Genomic DNA, 26,549 nt, shown 5'->3' with positions numbered 1-26,549 from the left:
ATTATCAGGGGAGGAGTGGTGGAGCACATTGAAAAGACTGGGCTCATACATGACAATCAGCACGGCTTAAGAGATGTGTGTAAGAGATGGGAAATCCTGTGTCACAAAACTACTTGAGTTCTACGATAAGGTACAGAAGTAAGACAGAAGAGAGTGGGATGGGTAGATTGCATCTTTTTGGATTGCAAGAAGGCTTTTGACACAGTACCACTCAAGAGACTGGTGCAAAAATTAGAGGAGCAGACAGGAGTAATAGGGAAAGCACTGCAATGGATCAGGGAATACCTGACAGGATGGAAACAACGAGTGTTGGTACGTGATGAAGTGTCAGAGTGGGCACACGTGTCGAGTGGGGTTCCACAAGAGTCAGTCCTAGGTCCGGTGCTGTTTCTTGTATACGTGAATGACATGGTGGATGGAATAAATTCAGAAGTGTCGCTGTTCGCTGATGATGTGAAACTGATGAGGAGAATACAAGTGGGCGAGGATCAGTTAAGATTACAAGGGGATCTGGACAGACTACAAGTCTGGTCCGACAAATTGCTCCTGGAGTTTAAGCCCAGTAAGTGTAAGGTCATGAAGATTGGGGAAGGACACAGAAGACCGCAGATAGAGTACAGGTTAGGAAATCAAAAGCTGCAAACGTCGCTTAAAGAAAAGGATCTTGGGGTTAGCATTAAGACGAACATGTTCCCTGAAGAACACATCAATGAAATAACTGCTGCAGCATATGGGAGATTAGCAAACCTAAGATTGGCGTTTAGACATCTGAGTAAGGAGTCATTCACAACATTGTACACAGTGTACGTAAGACCTATACCGGAATATGCAGCGCCAGTACAGAACCCTCACCCAGTCAAACACGTCACGAAATTGGAAAAAATGCAAAAATTTGCAATACGATTAGTTCCGGAACTGAGGGGTATGTCTTATGAGAAGAAATTAAGGGAACTCAACCTTATGACACTAGAGGATAGGAGGGATAGGTGGGACATGATAACAATGTGTAAAATACTGAGAAGAATTGACAAGGTGGACAGAGTTCGAATGTTTCAGAGATGGGATACAGGAACAAGGGGACACAACTGGAAGCTGAAAATCCAGATGAGTCATAGGGATGTTAGGAAGTATTTCTTTAGTCTTAGAGTTGTCAGGAAATGGAATAATCTAGAGAGTGAAGTAGTGGAAGCAAGTTCCATAAATAGCTTTAAGAAGAGGTATGACAAATATCATGGAGCAGGGAGAGAGTGAATTAGTATCGACCAGTGAAGAGGCGGGGCCAGGAGCTATGAATCGACCCCTGCAACCACATATAGGTGAGCACACACACACACACACACACACACACACACACACACACACACACACACACACACACACACACACACACACACACACACACACACACGTGCCTTTTGGCTTAAATAGCAATGCTCTTGCCGAATAAGGCAAACGAAATTTGTGTATGCACTAATTTCGCAAAAATCATTCTGAAACTAACGAAAAAAATATATTCCATTGTGTTTGTTTATTATTAAATTATTGTAAACTTATCTAAAATATATTTAGTTGAATTAGGCTAAATTAAATTGCGCTTGTTATAATAAGGTTAGGTAAGTTTTCTAAGGTACTTTTTGTACAAAATCATTAATTTTTACATTAATATAAATGAAGAAAGTAATATATCTTTAAACGTATAAGAGAAAATTTTAGAAAGGACTTAATTTTCAATAAGATCTTGCTGCTAATTAACCAATTTTACCTATCCAGCACGACATTATATATATATATATATATATATATATATATATATATATATATATATATATATATATATATATATATATATATATATATATATGTATATATATGCATCGATGCTAGTTTATCTAACGCTGTTTGAAAAAGGCTACATAAAAACAATCATAAGTGGTGGAAGACAAACAATGCAAACAAAGCAATGATGACTGGACGTTATGAGTCAAGCTCTGCTGCTCTACCTACAAATATAAACAAAGAAAGCATAAACAAAGAGTATAGTTTACTTTAGAAATGGTTTCTCACACTGTATTAAGAACCACATTGATTTAGTGACCTCACTGATTTAGGGACCACTTTGATTTAGGGACCACTTTGATTTAGGGACCACTTTGATTTAGGGACCACTTTGATTTAGGGACCACTTTGATTTAGGGACCACTTTGATTTAGGGATCAATTTGATTTAAGGACCACTTTGATTTAGAGACTACTTTGATTTAGGGACCACTTTGATTTAGGGGTCACTTTGATTTAGGGATCACTTTGATTTAGGGGCCACTTTGATTTAGGGGCCACTTTGATTTAGGGATCACTTTGATTTAGGGATCACTTTGATTTAGGGACCACTTTGATTTAGGGACTACTTTAATTTAGGGACCACTTTGATTTAGAGACCACTTTGATATAGGTACCGCTTTGAGTTATGGACCAGCTAATTTAAGGACCACATAGAGTTAGGGACTACAATGATTTATGAACCACTTTGTTTCAGAGATCACATCGATTCCGGGATCACACTGATTTAGGGATCACCTTGATTTAATGACCACTTTGATTTAATAACCATTCTTAACTGACGGTTAATTCTGATTTAAAAATATTGCTCCCCCTGAATGGGGCCCAATATATATATACTGTAATTCTGATATATATTACCGCTTGATATATTTTTATATTTCAAGGACTCCCTTGAAAAGTCTTCTTTTAAGGACTACATTAATTTAAAAGCCCATCTGGAAATTGCACACAGTCTATAACTTTTATGCCAATATTTGGCAAGGAGAAGAATAATATATGTTGACTATTCTGCAATGAGTTTTGATGAAATTGAATTCATCAGCAATGTGTTGCTACACTATTGTATGTGATGATTACAGAGTGGAAACCAAAGCTAGCAGTGTTTATCTGTTAAATTCCATCACTGGGGGAAGTGCCTGGGGTGGTTGGAGGGGTGGCGTACTTGGGGTGGTGGCATAGGAGGGGTGACGTACCTGGGGTGGGGGTGACGTACCTGGGGTAGTGGCATAGAAGGGGTGATGTGCCTGGGGTGGTGGCATAGGAGGGGTGACGTACCTGGGGTGGTGGCATAGGAGGGGTGACGTACCTCGGGTGGGAGTGACGTACCAGTGGTGGTGGCATAGGACGGGTGACGTACCTGGGGTGGGGGTGACGTACCTGGGGTAGTGGTATAGAAGGGGTGACGTACCTGGGGTGGTGGCATAGGAGGGGTGACGTACCTCGGGTGGGAGTGACGTACCAGTTGTGGTGGCATAGGACTGGTGACGTACCTGGGGTGGGGGTGACGTACCTGGGGTGGGAGTGACGTACCTGGGGTAGTGGCATAGGAGGGGTGACGTACCTAGGGTGGGGGTGACGTACCTGGGGTGGGAGTGACGTACCTGGGGTGGTGGCATAGGAGGGGTGACGTACCTGGGGTGGGAGTAACGTACCTGCGGTGGGAGTGACGTACCTGCGGTGGGAGTGACGTACCTGGGGTGGTGGCATAGGAGGGGTGACGTACCTGGGGTGGGGGTGACGTACCTGGGGTGAGGGTGACGTACCTGGGATGGGAGTGACATACCTTGGGTAGTGGCATAAGAGGGGTGACGTACCTGTGGTGGTGGCATAGGAGGGGTGACGTACCTGGGGCGGGAGCGATGTACCTGGCGTTTGGGTGATGTACTTGGGGTGGGAGTGACGTATCTGGGGTGGGGGAGACGAACCTGGGGTGGGAGTGACGTACTTGAGGTGGGCGTGACGTACCTGGAGTGGTGGTGACGTACCTGGGGTGGGGGCATGGGGGGAGAGTACAGTAGCGACGTTCGTAACGGTCACCACATAGGACGCCGCCATTGCGAGGTTGCACGATGATGTTCCTGGACCGCTGTTGCAGCGCCTCTGGTCCGCACGAGTGTGTGCACGGTGACCAAGGTCCCCACTCACCCATTACGCACTCCACCTGTCATGGGGGAGACACTGTTAGTGCCTGATGGGTGAGGAAGGTCCTCACTCACCCATAACATACTTAACATATTATACGGGAGACAGTGGGGAGGGATGAGATAGGTCCCCATTCACCCACCAACATTCAAGTTATTATTGTTTGTGCCAGGCAGAGCGAACATCTCTTGTGTTCTTCAAGTCTATCAGAAAGAGAGGGAGTCCATTTTCACCTAAGTATAATAGAGGAGGACCAGGGTATAGAGTAGACGCCGGAAACTTCGGCAACTGGAGGATAAGTTTGAACTTGATTACAAATACGATACCTAGAGGACGGAGGACGTAATTAAGATTTTGTATACTGGAAATATAGGAAAGGCAGAGTGCTGGAGCTTGGCATGGAAGTTTGCCGAGGTTATGAAATTTGAACAATAATCAAGGCCAGAGAATGAGTTGAAAAGAGTGAAAATTACAGAGTGGAGTAATTGAAGATCGCAGATGCGATGGGCGCGGAGAGAGAAAAACAGGAAAACTTTTCTCGAAAGACTGAGCATGGCATGGGAAGTGGTGAATGTACAATGGTATTGTGTCTTGGCCTGCCATCATCAGAAAAATGGAAATGATGAAACATGAAGAACGAAAGGGAAGCATAGAGTTGAATTCCCATTCACTTTTGACCTTCACAGATTGCTGAAGTCATCACAGATTGCTGAGGTCATCACAGATTGCTGAGGTCATCAAAAGCTGGTTGGACGAGATCAGAGCAGACAGAGAGCAAAGACCATTTATATAGTGAAGAGTTATATTCCTAATCACCTTTAAACTTCATAGACGTACAAAATTGTTGAGGGCATGTTGATCTGGTTGGGCCAGGGAGCAAAGACCATTTCAATAGCGAAGTCAGTGAGGACGAACCCCAACAGCAGGAAGCAGAACAATTTTAAAATATCCCACACAATGGTCAGGCAGCCCAGGGTGCAGAAATGAGCCCCACAGCTACACCAAAATATTGAGAATAGAAGTTTCCCATTAATTATTGCTCCGGATTTAAGTTGTTTATATGTACCTTTATAAAAGAAAAATATCATGTAAATCGGTATTAATCCGGATTCAAGACGTTTATGAGTACCTTGGCACCGTCTTCAAAGTCGTAATCCGTCGCTGTGGCGCCACCAGGCACAGACGAAGCAGGATTAACGTTGTCGGAGTGGGCGGGGGATTGAGTGTGGGCGGGTGACTGGGCCAGGGAAGGTGAATGGGCGTGGGTGGCTGAGTGGGTGTGGGCGGGCGGTATAGGGAAGGGCGGGTTGAAGAGGGCTGGGGCTATATAATCCTCGTCACGGTCGTAGCGGGCCAACCCCGCAGCCTGGTAGGGCTGGTAGACCTCGGGCTGGTAGGGCTCGGGCTGGTAGACCTGGGGCTGGGCTGGTTCTGGCATCTCTCGGTGTAGACTCAGGCTCTCAAGACCCTTGTAGCCCTCATCTGTAGCAGGGAGAATCATTAATCACACCCGTTGGAGGGCCGCTGGGGCTAGTCGAGGACTCTGAGGAATGTGGAGGCTAGATGAGTGCTATGGAGGCTAGTCGTGGATTATGGAGGCTATTTGAGTGCTCTGGGGGCTAGTTGAATGCTGAATGGGCTAGCTGAATGTTGTGGGGACTAACTGGTAGCTGTGTCGGGTCTTTGCAGAATGTTTTGAGAGCTAGATGAATAATTTTGGGCATGTTGAGTGCTGACTGGAATAGTTGAGTGTTGTGAGAGCTAGGTGAGTGTTGTAGGGCAAGTTGAGTATTATGGGGGCTAGTTGAGTGCTGTGGGGTCTAGATGAAAGCTATGGTAGCTAGTTGAGTGCTGTGTGGGCTAGTTGAGTGTTATGTTATTTATTTATTTATTTATTTATTTATTTATTTTATGTCTTTGCAAACAGTACATTGAGATTTTGTATTTACAATAGTGGGTTGCAATGCAAAGAGAGCCTCTATTATGCCTAGGCATTATGGGCCAACTTAACATTACTGGCTTACAGACTACTTAACGTTAAGGAGTATATCATAGATGTACAGTAGGATAGTAATTATTTCATAGTTATACAGTAGATTATTAATTATAAATGAATCAAAATTTATATAAGACAAAAGATATATTCATATATTCGAAAATGCTTTTTGTGAAAACAATGATTCAATTATATTCCTGTCAACAATGGATAAAAGATTCAAAGTGATTGTTGAAGTTATGATGTGGGAGTACATAAGTGAGTATGTGAGTACTGAGTATTTAGCATTTAGTCTATGGTGATTAATGGATTTAAGGATGCTGGATGTTAGCCAGGGATTATTCAGTCTCTTTGTTGTGATCTGTTTATTTTTTGGGGGGCAATGTTTGTTATAGAGGCATTGGGCTTTCTTTAGAAAATTATTTATACATTCATTCATATCTGTATATGTTTCGAGCTCATTTTGCCAATCGATGTTATTCATAGCTGCTATGAAGTTGTTAACTGCTGTCTCGTTATGTAATCTGAAGGTTACTTTAGTAATGTCTTGTGGCAGTTTGCCACAAGGGCCCGGGTTCGATTCCCGGCGGGTGGAAACATTCGACACGTTTCCTTACACCTGTTGTCCTGTTCACCTAGCAGCAAATAGGTACCTGGGTGTTAGTCGACTGGTGTGGGTCGCATCCTGGGGGACAAGATTAAGGACCCCAATGGAAATAAGTTAGACAGTCCTCGATGACGCACTGACTTTCTTGGGTTATCCTGGGTGGCTAACCCTCCGGGGTTAAAAATCCGAACGAAATCTTATCTTATCTTATCTTAAAGGAGATATGGTGTTTGTCCAGATGTGGTCTATTAAGGAGATGCTTGTCTCGGTGATTCTTGTAGGCTTAGATATTGCTGGTAGCAACAGGCAGTTATTCATTGTGTTTGTGAATTCGGTTACTTGTGGGTCCTAGTCGTGTAGTATGTTTATGTTGAAATCTGTTAGTAGTAGGTGGTCTTTATTCATGTGTGCATCAGTAATCATGTTTCATAGTTTTTCACTAAAGTGGTAAATGTTTGACTGTGGTACTCTGTAGATGTTTATAACTGTGAGGGGTTTTTGCAGGTCTTTTGATTTAAATTTGGCTATGATGTATTCTCCATGTTCGTCCCTTGTGCAAGATTTATTGATACATTCGAGCTCATATGAGTAGTATATAGCTGTTCCTTCCCCTTGCTGGCCTGTTCTACAGTTGTGTATGGCCATGTAGCCAGGAATGGTATAGACATCTGTAATATCAGGCTTAAGTCAGGTTTCTGTGAGTGTGATGATTGATATATTGGAATGAAGGGAATTGAGTAATGCTGTGAGGTCATCATAATGTTTACTCAAGGATCTGATATTGTAGTTAAAGATGGTTATGTTATTGTTTGCACTGAGTAATGTCTTTGCTTGGTCTGCTGTGTAGTAATTACAGTTACTGGTTGATTCGTGTAATTCATTTCGTAAAAAGTTTACACCAGGATCTATGTCTGTAATCATAGGATGAGAGTAATTTTACAAACTAGATTTTCTGAGTAAAATAATATAAGATTTATATTGAATCTACAACTAGACTTATGACTAAGACTCCGTGATTATTCTAAAACTTGTAAAAATTTAAAAGAAAAGGGATTATTGCAGAATAGATAATTCAGTTATACACTTAAGCATCTATCAGCACCTTAATTATTTTAACAAATGTGAGTTTATGAACTACGGTAGATATTTACAGCTAAAATAAAGGAGCTAGTGAACATAATAATAAAAGAATGTATTAAAAGCAAAATCAGTAGCACCTGAGGTAGTCAATAGCACCTGGAGTATTTTAATAAATGTGACTATATGGACAAGAGGGAAAAAAATATTAAATCTCCTGAAAGTAGCCTATTAATTGCTGTTAGAACTAGGAGTATAGCAATTACTGAATAAAGGGCAGCACAATGTAGTGATATATAGAGAATTATTTCAGGAGAAATGTAAAAAGGGACTAAATTAAGTAGAGGTAAAACAACCTTTAAATGGATTGACACTATGATATGAAATTAATCTGAGAGTAGGATTTGCCTTATAGCATAAAGTTTGAGCAATTAATATCACTAAAGAAATATTATTTGAGGTAGTTGATAATAGCTAGTGGAAGATGGTACAAGGAACTGCACAGTAGTGTAGTAGGAGCGTACACTAGTTGGTTATTTATAGTTTGGGAGCGCAGGGAAAATTAGGTAAGATTATAAAAGAATTATAACAGTGCTTAAGTAGGAATAAATGGTAATACAGATATTATTACAGAGCAAGTATTTTATTAACAAGTAATAAATTGTGAAAGGGAAGTCTGGGAAGATAACACAAATTGGGTCACACAAGGAACTGTGTGGGATACATGGGATAATGAGGTAGTAAATACTATCTAGGAGGTGATAGTACAGGGATTAGTTCAATAATGGCATAATAACATACACTAACATAGTACAATGATTTGGTCACTAATATCAGTCAGACTCTGTAATGTTTGCGTCTTGAAGGAAGTTCACTAGTTCATTTTCATTTGTAATATAGTACACACAGCCTACATTTGTTTTTCTTACTAGAATTTGTCCATCACGTGCAAAACACTGGTGAATTTTATCATTATTCTCACGTTTTAGTTTTCTCACTCTGTACAGGAGGTTCTGTCGTTTTCTTGTGAGACTCATCTATGTATATATCTTTTTTTGCTTTAATAGATGAACTTATTTGATCTTTTTTTGTCTTGTGTGTGAAATCTGAGCATAACACTTTTTCTCCCTTGGTTCTCTAGTAACCGTGATTCTTTCATTTCCGACACTGGCACATTAACATGTAGGTGGTCGTGTATGATCCGGGGAGTTGTAGCTTTGCAGTTGGTATGGTTTAATTCACTAGGAAATAGTGGACTGTTAATTACTACTGCATCGGCTAGCTTATCTTGCTCTGCCTTATCATCTTGGTAAGCAAAATAATTGGTCAGTTGGATATCCATGTTTTTTTTCCAGTCCTTGACAGCATCACCAATCTTTGTGTTTAGGGAAGTTATTTGATCTGTGTGACTGGCTATGACTGATTGGAGGGTCTTGCCAAAATCAGTCGTGCCAGTTGATGTTAGCTGTTGTGCAAGGCTGTTGATCTTATTCTCAAGGTGAAGTAACTTAGGTTCATGGCTTGTTATTGTTGCACGGAGAGTCATATTTTCAGCACGAAGATTCAAGTTACCCGCCGTTAGGGTGGTGATGTAATTCTTTAGAGTGTCAGGATCATTAGTCATACCTGGGAACATATCAGATGGGTTAAATCCTATGAAGGCAGTAGAGGTAGAGAGGGAGTCAGTCACGGTTGGTGTTGTTGTAGTCGAGTCACCTTGGTTGGTGGGTGAGGGTGAGTCGGCCATGTTTGTTGTTGGTGATGCGTCGCTCTGAGTGGTGAGGGGGTGGATGTAGAATAGTTGAGTGTTGTATAGGTTAGTTAAGCGTTATATGGGCTAGTTGAGCGTTGTATGGGCTAGTTGAGTGTTGTATGGGCTAGTTGAGTGCTGTATAGGCTAGATGAGTGTTGTGTGGGCTGGTTGAAAGCTGTGAATGCTAGTTTATTTGTATTGTAGTTGTGCGACCTGAACGACCATGCAATGTGTTGTTGGTGATAGAAGGAGAGATCCAGCGTGTCAACACTGCTCTGCGTTTTAGGAGATCTAGTTGAGTGCTGATGGGGCTGACTGAATGGTGTGGTGGCTAGTTGACAGGTGTGGAGGTCTAGTTAAGTGTTGTGGGGTGTGAGTTCTGTGGGGAACGGCTCTAGCTCTAGCTAGAGTCGTTCCCCTGAACGAATTTACCTGGACTTCCTACTCTTTACTGCAACACTGCAAGCTCCTGAAGATGTGCTGATTGCAACACCAAAAGCCTAGAGCTATCACTCAACTTTTCCTGTGGTTGTTTAGCATATATATATATATATATATATATATATATATATATATATATATATATATATATATATATATATATATATATATATATATATATATATATACCATCTATAGCTGGAATGGGGACCCTCATCCTCAGAGAAGACAATAAACGTGCCGCATATGTAAAACTGGTCAATTAGCAAGAACTCATTTAAAATTAAGTCCTTTCTAAAATTTTCTCTTGTATGTCTAAAGATATATATTTTTCATCATTGTTAAGTTAAAAAATTTTAATTTTGCTCCAAAAGAATCTTAGAAAACTTACCTAACCTTATTATAACAAGAATAATTTATTTTAGCCTAACCCAACTAAATATATTTTAGATTACAATAATTTAATACTAAACAAACACAGTGAAATATATTTTTTTCGTTAGGTTCAGAATGATTTTGGCGAAATTATTGCATACACAAATTTTCGCTTGTTCTATATGACAAGATGAGCCAAGATCGCAAGCTCTGCCTATTCGGCACGACATATCGCAAGCTCTGCCTATTCGGCACGATATATATATATATATATATATATATATATATATATATATATATATATATATATATATATATATATATATATATATGTGGAGAAGAGGGAATATAAATGTATAAATTCAAGGATTATGTGGATTAAAATAAGGGTTGGATGCGAAAAGTGGGTCATAATAAGTGTGTATGTAGCTGGAGAAAAGAGGAGTGTAGAGTAGAGGGAACGAGAGACTTTCTGAGATGTTAAGCGAGTTTGTAGGAACTTTTGAACTAAGTGAGAGAGTAATTGTAGTAGGGGACCTTAGTGCTAAAGGATGTTGTAGGCAAGTTTGGAGTGCCAGGTGTAAATGATAATGGGAGCCCTTTGATTGAACTTTGTATAGATAGAGATTTGGTTATAGGTAATACATATTTTAAGAAAAAGAAGATAAATAAGTATACAAGATATGATGCAGGACGTAATGACAGTAGTTTGGTGGACTACGTATTGGTAGATAAAAGACTATTGGGTAGGCTTCAAGATATACATGTTTATAGAGGGGAAATAGATATATCAGATCACATTTTAGTTGTAGCTACAGTGAGAGTACAAGGTAGATGGCATACAAGGAAAATGGATGGTAAGAGAAAGGTGAAGGTTTATGAGCTAAAGGAGGAGGCAGTTAGGGTAAGATACAAACAAGTATTGGAGGATAGATGGGCTAGTGAGAGTATAGACAATAAGGTCGAAGATGAATGGGGTAAGTTTAAAAATGTAGTGTTAAAGTGTCCAGAGATGTTTGTGATTATATGAAAGAGGGTGCGGGAGGGAAGAAGAGCGATTGGTGGAATAATGATGTAAAGAGAGTAGTGAGAGAGAAAAAGTTAGCATACGAGAGGTTTTAACAAAGTAGAAGTGAGGCAAGTAGGGAGGAGTATATGGAGAGAAAAAGAGAGGTTAAGAGAGTAGTGAAGCAACGTATAAAGAGAGCAAATGAGAAAGTGGATGATATGTTATCAACAAATTTTGTTGAAAATAAGAAAAAGTTTTGGAGTGAGATTAATAAGTTGAGGAAGCCTAGGGAACGAGTGCATTTAGTAGTTAAAAATAGGAGAGTAGAGTTACTACATGGAGAGTTAGAGTTATTGGGAAGATGGAGGGAATATTTTGAGGAATTGTTAAATATTGATGAAGATATGGAAGCTGTAATTTCCTATATAGGGCAAGGAGGAATAACATCTTGTAGGAGTGAGGAAAGTAAGTTGTGAGTGTTGGGGAAGTTCGTGAGGCAGTGGGTAAAATGAAAGGGGGGGAGTAATTCAGCTGGTAATGATGGAAATAAAGATAGAAATGTTAAAAGCGAGAGGGGTTATAGTTCTGGAGTGGCTGGTGCTTTTATTTAATAAATGTATAGAAGAGGGTAAGGTACCCAGAGATTGGCAGAGAGCATGCATAGTTCCTTTGTATAAAGGCAAAGGGAACAAAAGAGAGTGCAAAAATTATAGGGGGATGAGTCTGTTGAGTGTACCAGATAAAGTGTATGGTAGAGTTATTATTGAAAAAATTAAGAGTATGACGGAGAGCAGGATAGCAGATGAACAAGGAGGCTTTAGGAAAGGTAGGCAGTGTGTAGACCAAGTGTTTGCAATGAAACATATAGGGGTGAACAGTATTTAGATAAGGGTAAAGAGGTGTTTGTGGCATTTATGGATTTGGAAAAGGCATATGATAGAGTGGATAGGGTGGATAGGGGAGCAATGTGGCAGATGAATAGAGTAGGAGGCACGTTACTGAAAGCAGTGAAGAGTTTTTATGAGGATAGTGAGGTTCAGCTTAGAGTATGTAGGAGAGAGGGAGATTATTTCCCAGTAAAAGTAGGATTTAGACAAGGATGTGTGATGTCACCGTGGTTGTTCACTATATTTACAGATGGGGTTGTTAGAGAAGTGACTTGTCGGGTGTTGGCAAGAAGTATGGGGATAAAAGATAAAAAGAGTCAAGCACAAAGTGGAAGTTGTCACAGCTTCTCTTTGTTGATGACACTTTGGGAGATTCTGAAGAGCAGTTGCAGAGGCTGGTGGATGAGTTTGATAAGGAATATAAAAGAAGAAAATTGAAAGTGAATGTAGGAAAGAGTAAGGTGAAGAGGATAACAAGAAAAATTAATAATGAAAGATTGGATATCATGTTGAAGGAAGAGAGTATGGAGGAGGTGAATGTATTCAGATATTTAGGAGTGGACGTGTCAGGAGATGAGTCTATGAAAGATGAAGTGAATCACAGAACTGACGAGGGGAAAAAAAGGTGAATGGTACACTGAGGAGCCTGTGGAGACAAAGAACTTTGTCCATGGAAGCAAAGAGTGGAATGTATGAGAGTAGAATTATACCAATGGTCTTAAATGGGTGTGAAACATGGGTGGTGAATGTTGCAACAACAAGAAGGCTGGAGGCAGTGGAGATGTCATGTCTGAGGGCAATGTGTCTTGTGAATATAATGCAGAGAATTCGTAGTTTGGAAATTATGAGGAGGTGCGGGATTACCAAAACTATCATCAAGAGGGCTTAGGAGGGGTTATTGAGGTGGTTCGGACATGTAGAGAGGTTGGAACAAAATAGAATGACTTCGAGAGTGTATAAATCTGTAGTGGGGGGAAGGCGGGGTAGAGTTCGGCCTAGGAAAGGTTGGAGGGAGGGGGTAAATGAGGTTTTGTGTGCGAGGGGCTTGGACTACCAGTAAGCATGCGTGAGCGTGTTGGATAGGAGCTTATGGTGACAAATGGTTTTTAAGACTTTTTAAGACGTGCTGTTGAAGGAGGGGTGTTAATGTTGCAGTTGCAGTTTTATAACTGTAGTGTAGGTGCGCCTCTGGCAAGACAGTGATGGAGTGAGTGATGGTGAAATTTTTTGTTTGTCGGGCCACCCTGCCTTGGTGGGAAACGGCAGATGTGTTTATATATATATATATATATATATATATATATATATATATATATATATATATATATATATATATATATATATATATATATATATATATATATATATATATATATATATATATATATATATATATATATATACATACACATATATACATACACACACACACATATATATATATATATATATATATATATATATATATATATATATAGCGTTGTTAGATATTAGGAAATATTGTTTTAAATATCAATGTTAATTTATCTTTTATAGCAGTATTCTGAAAAACATCGCATAATTGTTTCCGTGCGAACGTTAAAACTGTAGAGTTGTCAGTATAATTATTGAATGGAGTGGTTTCAGCGCAAATCATTCTGTAATGTTTCCCATTCATGAGAAGACTTGGTGCTTTGGTTTTAGTTAGTTGTACTGTTAGACTCTGCTAAGGAAATCAACTGCTTTCTGCTGATATAGCAGACTTTATTCACACTTTACCGTTTTCTTTCTTACCTATGGGAAAGATCTAAATCTGTTCAGCTTATACAGAGATGAAGTCTGAAGGAACGATAAATTTTCCTTGCTGTTTTGACCATGGAAAAAACTGATTTATCGTCTGTGGATTGTAGTCAAGCAAGCACAATCCTATCTTTGCTCCTCACATGACGATATGCAACTTTCAGTTTTGCCTGTTGGAAGTTAACCATTCTAGACTGTGAAGAGCGTTACAATAAAGATACCTAGATGTCGCACATGTGTCTAATTTTCATATCCATCCTGAAACACGGTGACCAGAACTGTGTACCATAATGTAAATGAGGCCTAACCAACGATATATAGAGTTGAAGAACAACCTGAGGACCTCTATTATTTATACTTCTTTGTTTGAAACTAAAAATTCTATTCGCTTTATTGCGATAACTTACTCACTGTTGTTTTGGTTTTAGATTACTGCTAACCAGAACTCCCAAATCCTTCTCGCAATCAGTGATTTTGAGGTCTACCTTTCTAAGTTTATAAGTGCCATGGTTATTTTCCTTTCCAAAGCTTAGAACCTTGCATTTGTCTATGTTAAACTGCATCTGCCACTTCTCCGACCACTGCACCAGTCTATTCAGACCTTCCTGGCTATTGTCCTCGACAGAATGAATTCGGCGGCCTATTTTGGGGTCACCGGCAAACTTGCACATATCGCTGTTTATACCCTCATCTATGTCGTTTATGTAAACTGTGAACAACAAAGAGTTCAACACTGACCCCTATGTAACACCGCTTGTGACGCTTCTCCACTCTGATTTCTCACCGTTGATGCAAACTCTCTGTTGCCTATCTGTCAGCCACGCCTCTATCGAGGAAAGTTTTTTCTCTTCCTGTTCCATGTGCCTCGACTTTCCTCAGTAGCCTCTCAGGTGGAACTCTATCAAAAGTCTTACTGAAGTCCATATACACAATATCTCTCCTCTCTCCTCTTTTGATTCGCCTGTAAATGTCTCTCTTTTGACCAATGAGATACTCTAGTCTATTGTATATCTCTTTTGGATAATTTTTGTTTGATATAATTTTCCTATTTGGAACATAAGTAGTGTGAGCCGTTAGAACAATGCTCTGAAAAATAACCCATAGTCAGGTCATTCCAGTTCAACCCACCGACGTTATTTCTCAGTCCTATGAAATCAGCCAAGCGGAAGTCAGGGACAGAGCCTTGATTGTAGTTATTAGGGTAATTCCATGTTATATTAAAACTGAGTGAATTATGATTGCTTCCCCATGCTCATCATTAACCTCAAGATTATTAATTAGTGATTCCTAGTTGGCAAGGCCAAGCGTGTTATTTCCTGTAGGTGGCTTCATCACACACTGTTTCAAAAAGCAATCCTGAATCGTCTCAAGAAAGTCACTAGACTCAAGATTTCCTGTCAAATTGCTCCAATCGTTTTGTGTAAGGTTAAAATCTCCATTTAACACATTTTCGTATCTAGATGCCTTATGAATTTCGCCCGCAAGAAGGCTTTTTGTTCTTTTTAATTTTGTATTATAGTTGAACATAATCATAACAAGCTTCTGCTCAGTCTTCCTTACTCGACTGAAGAAGTGTACTATGTAGGCGAAACGTTTCGAAATCAAGGTTTGGGGGCCTGTAAATCACACCCAAAATTAGATTTTCGTGACCCTCGAGAAACTGTAGCCAAACAGATTCTGTATCCGACGCTTCTAATTTTATATCTTGACTAACGCAACAATTTAAATTATCTCTGACATACATCGCCATTCCACCACCCTTCCTGTCGACCCTATCAGTGTGGAATAGTTTACAGCCTTATATGTGACATTCAGAAGGCATTAATCTATCTTTCAGGTTGAACCAGGTTTCTGTTACAGCAATAATATCCATGCAGAGAAAACGCTTGTTCGACTTCATAAAATTTCTTTAACAAATAATTTCCATAAAGAAATAATCTCCAAAAAGAAAGAAAACACCATCATCAACAGATTCATCCTACTAGTCCCTCGGTAATAACCACCATCCCTCTTCCTCAAAATGCTATCATGAGCACTGCAATACTTTCCACCAAAACACGAAAGATTTTACCAAGATTCTTCACCTCAGAAAGAATACAGGCACTGCTAGAGTCTTCAACATCCCTTATGAAGGGTGTGATCCTTTATATATATATAGGCGAGACAGCCCAATATATGCAAATAAGACTAGTAAGAGCACAAATATAAATGGATGACACAAGCAACATATACGTGATACACAGCAGCACTTATTCCCATATCAGTAACTGGAATCGCACATTTTACCAAAATCATTTGCACTTATCGTACATCAACATAAAAACCACAAATGACCGTAACCTGATCCCCAGATCTAGATTCTGGGTATCCCTTGTACAAGATAAAGCCCCTAGTGGGTGAAGTCTTGGAGATCAAAGGTTCTTCTTTGCTATACATTTCTTTATACCAGTGACATAAGGCGTGGCCTTGAGGTAGAATTATCGACTATCGTCACTACACTCTAAAAACGTTGCATTCATTTCCTCGAGTTTAACAAGGGACAGTCAGTCTGAAAATAATAAGGAGTAGATGTATTTTCCACTAACATAAGTTTAGAGATGTTCCAATTTTATTAATCCTTAACGAAATTATGTCAGATGCCTAAGAACACCCGGAACTTAGTCTCAGAGGAACCAGCTCTGTCAGTATATGCAGGAAGGCTCTACTGTTTTCCGTAACTTCTGGTACCTTCCGATGCAGAATTTTTTATCACTTTATTTTGAACTTCACCGTTATATAGAAAATATACATGTAACCATCTAGATGCAGATTAAAGATGGCAGTCATCCAGTTCCCATAAGCAAGTATTCTTTATCAGTTCTTTCTTATTCCTGTCGACAGCCATCCAGCAATACGTCTCACCAAAAAAAATATCAGCACTGGTTAAGCCACCTGGGCAAAGCTTTTGTAGATTCTCCTGCACCAATATCCAGGATAGATTAATTTCTGGGCTGCTGGGTATAGATCAGTTGAGTGATCAACCCGGCTTACTCTGTACACAACAACTGGCTTATGTCCATCCAGTGTTCAGCACATAGACATTGTTAAATAAATGGAAGGAATTTCTATTAGACGAATACATTACTCTCTCAAAGTTACATGAACAAAACACTTTTAATAGAACTAACTGATTGGTACTGTTTCCTTGCATGTTAATATGCTTCGTTAGAAGAAAGCCAGTAGGTATCTGACTCTTCTACTATTGGGCAAGTGTTGGATGTCGTCTGGGCAACGGAGAGATTTAACATTCACCCTCCAGGAGTCCAAGCCAACCCGAATCACAAAACATATGTCTAAACGGGATACCATTCGTACACAGTTTTAGTCATGTGGTGCTCTAACCCGCACCAGGATAAACAGTAGGGAAAGTAACTGCTAACGGAAGGATGATTAATGATTAAGCAACAATTGTTCTTTAAGTCATGGTATTGGCTAGTTATCGAATAGATGCTGTGTCATAATGATTGACTGAATAGAAAAACAAATATCTTTAGTGTAAATGTTGATTACATGCATTACCAGGATTTTTCGACCTAGCATCCTCGCCATGCAATGATATTAATGAATGTCACAAAAACACCTTAAATTACAAGTTAACTATACTACTCCTACGACACCTGCCTTTTCCTGCATCTGCCCATTCCATTTTGCTGTTGTTGATAAGATACCAGTAGTGGTTCATTTTGAACATCTTTCTGAGCTTGTTATGGTGAATAATGGACACAACCACTTCGCCTTGGCAACTGATTCCTCTCAAGGAAAACTAATGACAGTTCTAGCCCAGGAAGCCTGTTTACATAGACAACAGAAAATGCGATTCTGTTTGGAAAGGCAGGCTGAAAATGTAAATGAGCTAAGGAAGGATGAGATTCTCGGAGAGGTTTATCGATCCGGTCAAAGAAAGATGTCTTTCACATGCAAGAACGTGGCGTTTTACATAGACAAAAACCATTCACCTTTCCCATTACCACCATTTTTATTGCATCATTCCACAAATCATTCCTCCTCTTACCTTTACCTATCCTCCTATAGCTACAAACCTCTGAAGTGCATTCTTAAATCAATACCATATCCCTTCTCTTAGTATTAATAGCATTTTCCCTGCTCTCCATCATCATCTGTTCCTTTTGTAGTTTCGACTAAATAATTTTCCTCTAAATATATGTACTTCCAGAAATTTATCCTTCAACCTTTCATCAACCAGTACAGTCTAGCAAACTATTTCCTTAAACACTTCAGTTATATCTTGTACACTTATTCTTTTTTTCTTATCTATAATAGATAAATCTGTTTTTAAAAATAATTAAGTTAAAATCCCTAGTGTTAATCTTTATTGTGGAGAAGTTTCCCTGACCAGACACAGCGATATCCTGTGTTTTTTTTACCACTGGCGCTCCAAACTTTCCTACTGTGTCCTCTGTAACAGTCTTACCCTTTACCTTTAAGGTCTTTAAAACTCTCTGAACATTTAACACCTCTCAAACTCTCCCCCTTTTCTTCTGCACCTCCAGGCTATATTAACTGACTGGTTCTCCTTTTTTTACCTAACTTGCATGAATTAGTCATTGCCAGTGCTGATGTACAAATATATGGGTGAGGCGGGACACTTCTACATTGTCTCAGATTCTAGTATTCCTGATCTTAACTTAATCGAATGCCTCGCGCAGCAAGATATTCTGCAAGAATATCTAACTGGATCAGCATTCCCTAGAAAAAAATCATATTTTGCTGTTCGTCATGGTGGAATATGTTACCTGAACAAAACTTGAGAATGTGCAGGGGAACGGAGTTTGTTTCCTGAAAATTCCTCGTGTTCGGGTTTTCCTATTGATTTTTCACCTCAAAACCCTTGTCACTCTTATCTATCGTATATCAGATGGAAAGAATGAAAGACATGAGGAGGTCATTGATATCCTCAAGAAAAGTCTAGGTACTACCCAGCACAGAGGGCAGTTCCAACAACGTACTCCATAACATGGGGCTACACATGTTACGTCTGAAATGGCAGATACTTATTTCTATAAGACAAATCTGGGAGCAGGTGACATTGGCAGCTTCAAACAAAAGAAAAATGCAAAGTCCCTGCGCACATCTTTCAGTTTTATCGCACTAGGGTGGATAACACTCAACTTATGGTAAAAATAGACATAAATATCTGAAAAGTTGATCAATAAATTCATTAAGGAAATCAGGAATCCTAGAGCAGCTTCTTGTTCTAGGGATACAGTGTTGTTATTCAGAAAGGTAACGCCTTTTGTATCCAATTTTATTATTATTATTATTATTATTATTATTATTATTATTATTATTATTATTATTATTATTATTATTATTATTATTATTATTTTTAAAACTTCCGTTATTTAAATATTTATTTTTATAAAATGTACTTTAATGTCATCATTAATTATTTATATGGAAGTGTCGTACGTACACATGTAATGGATGGAAGGTTGGATGGTTACAGGTCCGTCAGTAAGGCATCAGAGGTTACAAGGCAAACATCAATTCATAACAAGGCTTTTATTTCTAAATAATTTGCTTCGCCAAACACAAAAATAACAATATAAAATAAGAACAAGCGAGTAAAATCACAAAAAATATGGCCAAGCTATTTAAGCCAGCAAACAAGCAAGTCATACAAATTAAAAAAAATACAAATAAAAATCTATCATTTGCAAAAAAAAAAAAAAATCAATAAAAACATTCTATGTCAGTAACATAGAAACTACAGCAATGGAAGAAAAAATATGTATATTTTTACTGAAACATTCTGAACACTGAACACTGAGTATTTGATTGTGTTGGACTATGAAGAGAGTTTTGAGAGTCTTGTGTATTTTTAATAAGCCTTGATTTACTTATTATTTCTTTTAATTTGGCGTTTCAAGTGGCAATATTAAAACTCATTAAGAATATTTTAAATACACATTTTTTGTCTTTCTCAGTTTTATGTTGAAGTTATATTCATAGATTTTTCAAAATTTTCGTTTTTTAAACATGAATTTTTCATCAGTTTTATACAATTTAAATTAATTGAAAATGTATAAATATTTCTACAAAAATTGAATACTAGAGATAAGCAAAATTTAGGAAAATGATCTAAGATTATTATAGTATTTCAAATATTAATAGTTATGTTTCATATTGGTGCAACAGTGACTTTTAGTTAGTGCGTGTGTGTGTTCTGATGGCTGGGTTGACGAGTGTTATACTCTAGCTCCTGGGATAATTTTCTCAACTTACTGTTTTAGCACTGAATGACCCACATGGGCTCAACACTATTTTATGAATATACTGCTAAATATTTTTAATTGTTTGTTGACATAAAACACTATATGCCACACTAGTATATTGAATATTGTGTTCTAACATGAGTGATATTACCCTATATTCTACGCTTCATACGGGTTTAGTTTTTTGTGAATACAATATTAATCCTATATTCTGTACAACGAAAATAAAATATGCTTTAAGATTCTTCCCTCTATATTTTTCTTCATTTTTATATTAGTGTACATTAACAAGACAGAAGCAATTAATTACAGTTCAACTGCTTTTTCCACATAAAAAATCCATGCATGTACTTAGCATCTATTGTGTCTCAGGTAGAGCTAACCTTCAGTTCTACCATCATGCAGGAATGCAACTAATATACATGCACTTGACCTTCTAAGAGCTAGATTACATCAGTGTAAACAGAGAGAGATTCTCTACCAATACTGAATATAAAACTGCATGCCGGAGCTCTCTTGCTGGGTCACATACACACTACCACCTCTGCTGCTGCTGTTGTTACAGTTGCAGCTGATGTTGTTACAGCTGAAGCTGCTGTTTTGCAGACTGCTGCTGCTGATACTGCTGCTCGTAATGTTGCTGTCTCTACAGCAGTGTCCTTTTTTTTCCTTTTTATGGACCATTGGAAAACAAATTCAAATTTTGTTAATTTTTCCCCTCATGGTTCTCGGATGTTTGTAAAACAAAATATATCACACGTTCGATTTTCGATTCAAATTTAAGAGTGAATTGTGCCAGCGGACTGATTTTAGGAGAACGAAATCTTTCCTTATGTAGAAGTAGAGAATTAGTTTTAGTCACCGCAGGGAAATTATCACAAATTATTTTTCTCCATATGCTGTCTGTTTCATTTTTTACGAACATTAAAACAGAAAATTTTACACATTTGCTTGACAGACGCCCTTCTTGTGGTGGAGCAGGTGTCTGGTACAGGGGATCTGGTACAGTTGTCTAGAACAGATGTCTGGTACAGTTGTGTAGCACTGGTGTCTGGTACAAGTGTCTGCTACAGGTGTTTGTGGTTCATTATGTTGGACTCACAGACCTTCCGCCGGAGCTTGGTTTCCCTCCCTCTAAGAAACACACAAGAAGTCTTGCTGATGCTGCACCAATGGTCTCTCACAGCAGTCACGATGTCAGGGACACTACAGATCAGGGGTTGCAGGTGGACCATTGTTATTTTTAGGGTAAAGGATGGGATGGAGTTGGGACCATGATGTTGAGAGGAAAGGATTGGGTGGTGGTGGGGAGGGTGGGGAGGGTGGGGAGGGTGGGGAGGGTGGGGAGGGTGGGGAAATAAACATATTTACAATGTAAAGGAGGACACAGGTGAGTACTTCTTAACTGGAGAACAAGTAGAAACACTGAGTGAATGTGTGTGTGTGTGTGTGTGTGTGTGTGTGTGTGTGTGTGTGTGTGTGTGTGTGTGTGTGTGTGTGTGTGTGTGTGTGTGTGTGTGTGTGTGTGTGTGTGTGTGTGTCTGTGTGTGTGTGTGTGTGTGTGTGTGTGTGTGTGTGTGTGTGTGTGTGTGTGTGTGTGTATGTGTGTGTGTGTGTGTGTGTGTGTATGTGTGTGTGTGTGTGTGTGTGTGTGTGTGTGTGTGTGTGTGTGTGTATGTGTGTGTGTGTGTGTGTGTGTGTGTGTGTGTGTGTATGTGTGTATGTGTGTGTGTGTGTGTGTGTGTGTGTGTGTGTGTGTGTGTGTGTGTGTGTGTATGTGTGTGTGTGTGTGTGTGTGTATGTGTGTATGTGTGTGTGTGTGTGTGTGTGTGTGTGTGTGTATGTGTGTATGTGTGTATGTGTGTATGTGTGTGTGTGTGTGTGTGTATGTATGTGTGTGTGTGTGTGTGTGTATGTGTGTGTGTGTGTGTGTGTGTGTGTGTGTGTGTGTGTGTGTGTGTGTATGTGTGTGTGTGTGTGTGTGTGTGTGTGTGTGTGTGTGTGTGTGTGTGTGTGTGTGTGTGTGTGTGTATGTGTGTTTATGTATGTAAAGATCTCAGTAAGACATTTCTGTGTATTGTGCAAAGTTAAAACACGAGGTAAGAACAGAGAGAGAGAGAGAGAGAGAGAGAGAGAGAGAGAGAGAGAGAGAGAGAGAGAGAGAGAGAGAGAGAGAGAGAGAGAGAGAGAGAGAGAGAGAGAGAGAGAGAATGAAACAGCGTACAGAGTAATTAGTTTAGAGGAAGGAGAAAGACATTGTAAGAGAAAAACTGTGAATATAAGAATAAGAGATGTCCGTGAGGGAGCAAAGGAAAAGAGGAGTGCGGGAGCAAGAGACGAGGTGAAGAAGAGTTATAAGGGGTAAGGGACGGAAGTGAGAAAGCGAAGGAATGAAGGAAAAAGTTAGAATGAAAGGAATAAGGAAATGATTGAAAAAGAGAAGTGTGGGACGGACAGAAATAGGGGAGAAGGGAGGTAGAGAGGGAGGGAATAAGAAAGCCAGTGAGCGAGGGAGGGAATGAAGGAGGTAGGGAAGGAGGAAGGGAGAGATGAAGGAAACAGGGGAGGAAGGCAGCTAGAGTGGGGAGAGGGAGGTGAGGGAGGGTTCTAATGAGGGGAAGAAGGGAGGAAGGAAGGCTACTAGAGAGGGCTGGGAGGGAGGATGCTAGGGAGGGACGGAGGGGTAGGTAGGAAGGAGGGATGGTACTAGGGAGGGTTTGCTCAGTTGTTTACTTACTGCACTTAGGGTTTCTGCATTTCCTGCTTCTCACCATCTTCTTTGGACACCTTTTTCCTCCGTTCTGTGACTGCCTCTGTGTTGGGGAGAGAGAGAAAGAGAGAGAGTCAGAGAGAAAGAAAGTGAAAAGAGAAAAAGAGCGCAAGGGATAAAACAGTTCAGATAATTACAGCAATAAATTTGCTACTTCTACACAATAAAAGTTTCAGATTATCTTCAGGATGTTGAAACTGTGTGTTAAGTTAACATTAACCATCACGTAAGATATTGACAATACTTGTGCTTTTATATTACATGTATAAACTTAAATACACCTCTGAGGAAAGGCTTGCGGCCGTCTGCTTACATGTATAAATATGAATCCCAGGCATCATGTCTGCTTGTCAGGCAGTCAGAAAGCATCAGGTGAGCTCTAGCATCTCAAGTGCTCACAGATATTTTCAAAAGGTTACTAATCATTGTCAATATTGGTGTTCATGTGCTTAAATTTGCATTTGCCTGCCACTTAAACATATCCATATTTACACTCTGTCCTACTCTATGAAATCTATCATGAACAGACGAGGATGCCTGAGGGAGCAGACAGCTTTCGATATGCATGTGACAAATGTACAGCACATGATCGACGAAATAAATGACAAATGGTGTCAAGGTTGCTTACAAGCACTACTTTGGTTGCAAAACAGGTGACCAAGATAAAACATGAACTCCACACACATGCTGTACTGTTTGTACCTCTGGAGGGACACTGGTTGAATGAGAAACATACATCAATGTTATTTGTAGCCCCAATGGTGGGGTGAAAAGCGAAGAATCACCTGAGTGATACAAACACAACCCCCCCCCCCCCCCGATTATCCCATTCATACACACACACACACACACACACACACACACACACATATATACAGGCAGCAATCAATGACATTCATAGTAATTAAGGTATAGGAGAAAATACTCGTACGAGTAGAAGTTGGGAGAAGCTGCATCATAAACAACACATTGTGAGCGAGTTATGACCAGGTGATACTACTCGTCACTAGGTGACTTAAGACAACCTCTGAAATTAAATCCCAAAGTGGCCAGATCCGCTTACTCTTTCTTACCAGTTTCATCCTTTACACCTAAACCTCCCTTATTTTTTTTTTTTGCTGAATGTATTCTACTTCAGTCCTTCCTTGCCTACACTGTGGATTAAAAAAAATCCTATTTCACGAGTCTGTTGGAAATTTGTAATAAGTATTTAAAAGCTTAATGAAAAAGGAAAGTGGTGGGCGGACTCCATATTCCTGGGAGCAACACAGCAACAAACCGGTCTCGCTAAATAATAACTTATTTTTTTTTTCAAAATGCATGGGTAACGTTTAAGAATAGCAGCCGTCCAACGCTGCCATCCTTCTGAATCACAATTAGTGGGTTCTGCCAAACTATCCTGGAACGAGCAAATGCCCTAATGGATCTCAAACTAACACTGGCTGGTGATTATACAATCTGCAGTGGCTCCATAAGTGCTATTCAGGCTATCACTCAAAAACCAGCAAAAATGACTGCATATCCCTACTCACCCTCCTACACGAACACTAAAGGATGTAAAATAGGTCAGTAGGTACTCGCACACTGCGGAATTATACTGAGAGAGTTGATGAGCTAGGCAAGGCAACGCACTGTTTAACATTCCCATCTTGATCCATGGAACTAGACCTGCCGTAGCCATCCTTGGATGGAACCTGAATACCTCCGATTTCCCCAGGTGTTATGTGACCCCCTACGGGTTTAGTGTTCTGCATGAACATAATAATAATGATAACACCAGCAACAGATGCTACACCACTACCTGCTTGACACATAGAACGTAAAGGTAGCCTGAGAATTATCATCGCTTACAATTTCGTTGACAAATGAAAAATGTCATGCTCATGAGCACAATAACTAAGAAGAAAGAGTCGAGAAGGGAGGAAATACAAGGCATAAAACTAGAGTGATAGACACAGTAATGGCCAGACTCAGGCGGAGGCACACGAAGCTATATATACACAACAGATAAAAATGACAATTAGACTCAGTTCAATGTTCTAGAAATAATACACCATTTTCTATTCCAGTCTTTTTTTAAAAATCACAGCATAAGAACCATCTTCAAAAATGAATCTGTCACCATTAAATTTCTATTCATCATTGAAAACATTTTGGGAGGTAGGATCTTCCCATTATATATAATGCAGAAAATTGCTAATGCACTAATCCATTTCCTACAAATATCCAAAATAACTGGGCAATACCTAAGTATAAACAATAAAACAGTATATTTACTCAGCAGAGACAAGAGAAACACAGAGATTCTAACATGATACCGAAGTAACAAAGCTATCACTGAACCAACACAAATAGTTACTATATCACAAGTTTATAGTCATTAGAAGAAGAAACCTCTAGGAAAACTATATGTATCAAAACAATGAAGAAGAAGAAGAAGAAGAAGAAGAAGAAGAAGAAGAAGAAGAAGAAGAAGAAGAAGAAATATATTCTTGGATTGAAAGAAGGCATGTGACATTGTAACGCACAAGAAACTGATCCATAAACAAGAGGAACAGATAATACAACAGGCAATGCCGAATCCCAATGATAAAGTAATGGTTAGAGAAGAAGTGCCAGGATGGGACCGCGTATCGAGTTGGAGTTCCAAGTGGATCAATTATGTGTCAATGTTTTGATCTTCATCAATGACGTAAAACTAATAATAAAAAAAAGAAATTAATTGAGGAAGGTTACAAAATTACCTGACAAACTGCTGCAGGCTTTATCAGACAGACTGATACTGGAACTGAACACCAGCATGAGCAAAGTCATGAAAATAAGAGAACAGGAAGTGAAATCAGAAACAGAACAAATTGTAGAGACAGAGGACTGAAACCTCATAACAAGAGATAGGGTCATAGGACTTAATTAGACTAACTGAGAAAAAAACTGTATAAAGGGGTCATGACTAGGAACATTTGACACAAACTGCTGCTAAAGATGCAAATGAGCGAAGGAGACGTCGTAGTGAATTTTTTTTTTCACTCTGAAGGTGGTCAGGAGGTGGAACATGCTGGATAAGGAAATATTGAGATGTACTCCATAATTAGCTTCAAGTTTAGGTAAGACAGAAACCAAGAAATTAGAAGATCTTGAATAGAATTGCAAAGTTTGAACAAACAAATATCCTCATACAATTTCTACACACGTTTTAACAGATAATGCATCACCATAACAGTCTGAGATCAGTCTCTTCAACTCGGCTTCACCTTCGGTACTTCGGCCCCCTCAGACGCTTCCCTGTCCACCACTGCTGTGTAGACGCTCCCCTGCCCTCTTCTATGAAGACGCTTCCCTGCTCACTGCCGTGTAAGATCTCCCCTGCCCACTGCTCTGTAAACGCTCCCCTGCTCACTACTGTGTAAACGCTCCCATGCCCACTGCTGTGTAGACACTTCCCTGCCCAATGTTGTGTAAACACTCCCATACCCACTGCTGTGTAGACGCTCTCCTACCCACTGCTGTGTAAACTCTTCCATATCTACTGCTGTTTAGGCGTTCCCCTGCCCACTGCTGTGTAGACGATTCTATACCCACTGTTGTGCATACGCTCCCTTC

At 39.5% G+C, this 26,549-nt stretch overlaps 1 protein-coding gene across 2 annotated transcripts in view; it reads right to left on the bottom strand.

The window, feature by feature from the left end:
- The window catches only part of LOC128705555 (spondin-1-like), a 277,648-nt gene that overhangs the window by 19,135 nt on the left and 231,964 nt on the right, over positions 1-26,549 (bottom strand). For both annotated transcript variants that reach the window (XM_070090127.1, XM_070090121.1), the window contains exons 13-15: positions 22,917-22,992; positions 5,110-5,462; positions 3,824-3,999 (exon numbers count right to left, since the gene is read on the bottom strand). In XM_070090127.1, the coding sequence (XP_069946228.1) occupies positions 3,824-3,999; positions 5,110-5,462; positions 22,917-22,992 (605 nt within the window). The remainder of the gene's footprint in view (positions 1-3,823; positions 4,000-5,109; positions 5,463-22,916; positions 22,993-26,549) is intronic.

The sequence above is a fragment of the Cherax quadricarinatus genome, chromosome 3 (genome assembly GCF_038502225.1).
Source record: "Cherax quadricarinatus isolate ZL_2023a chromosome 3, ASM3850222v1, whole genome shotgun sequence".
Classification (NCBI taxonomy): Eukaryota; Metazoa; Arthropoda; class Malacostraca; order Decapoda; family Parastacidae; genus Cherax; species Cherax quadricarinatus.
This window is presented reverse-complemented; position numbering and strand designations above follow the sequence as displayed.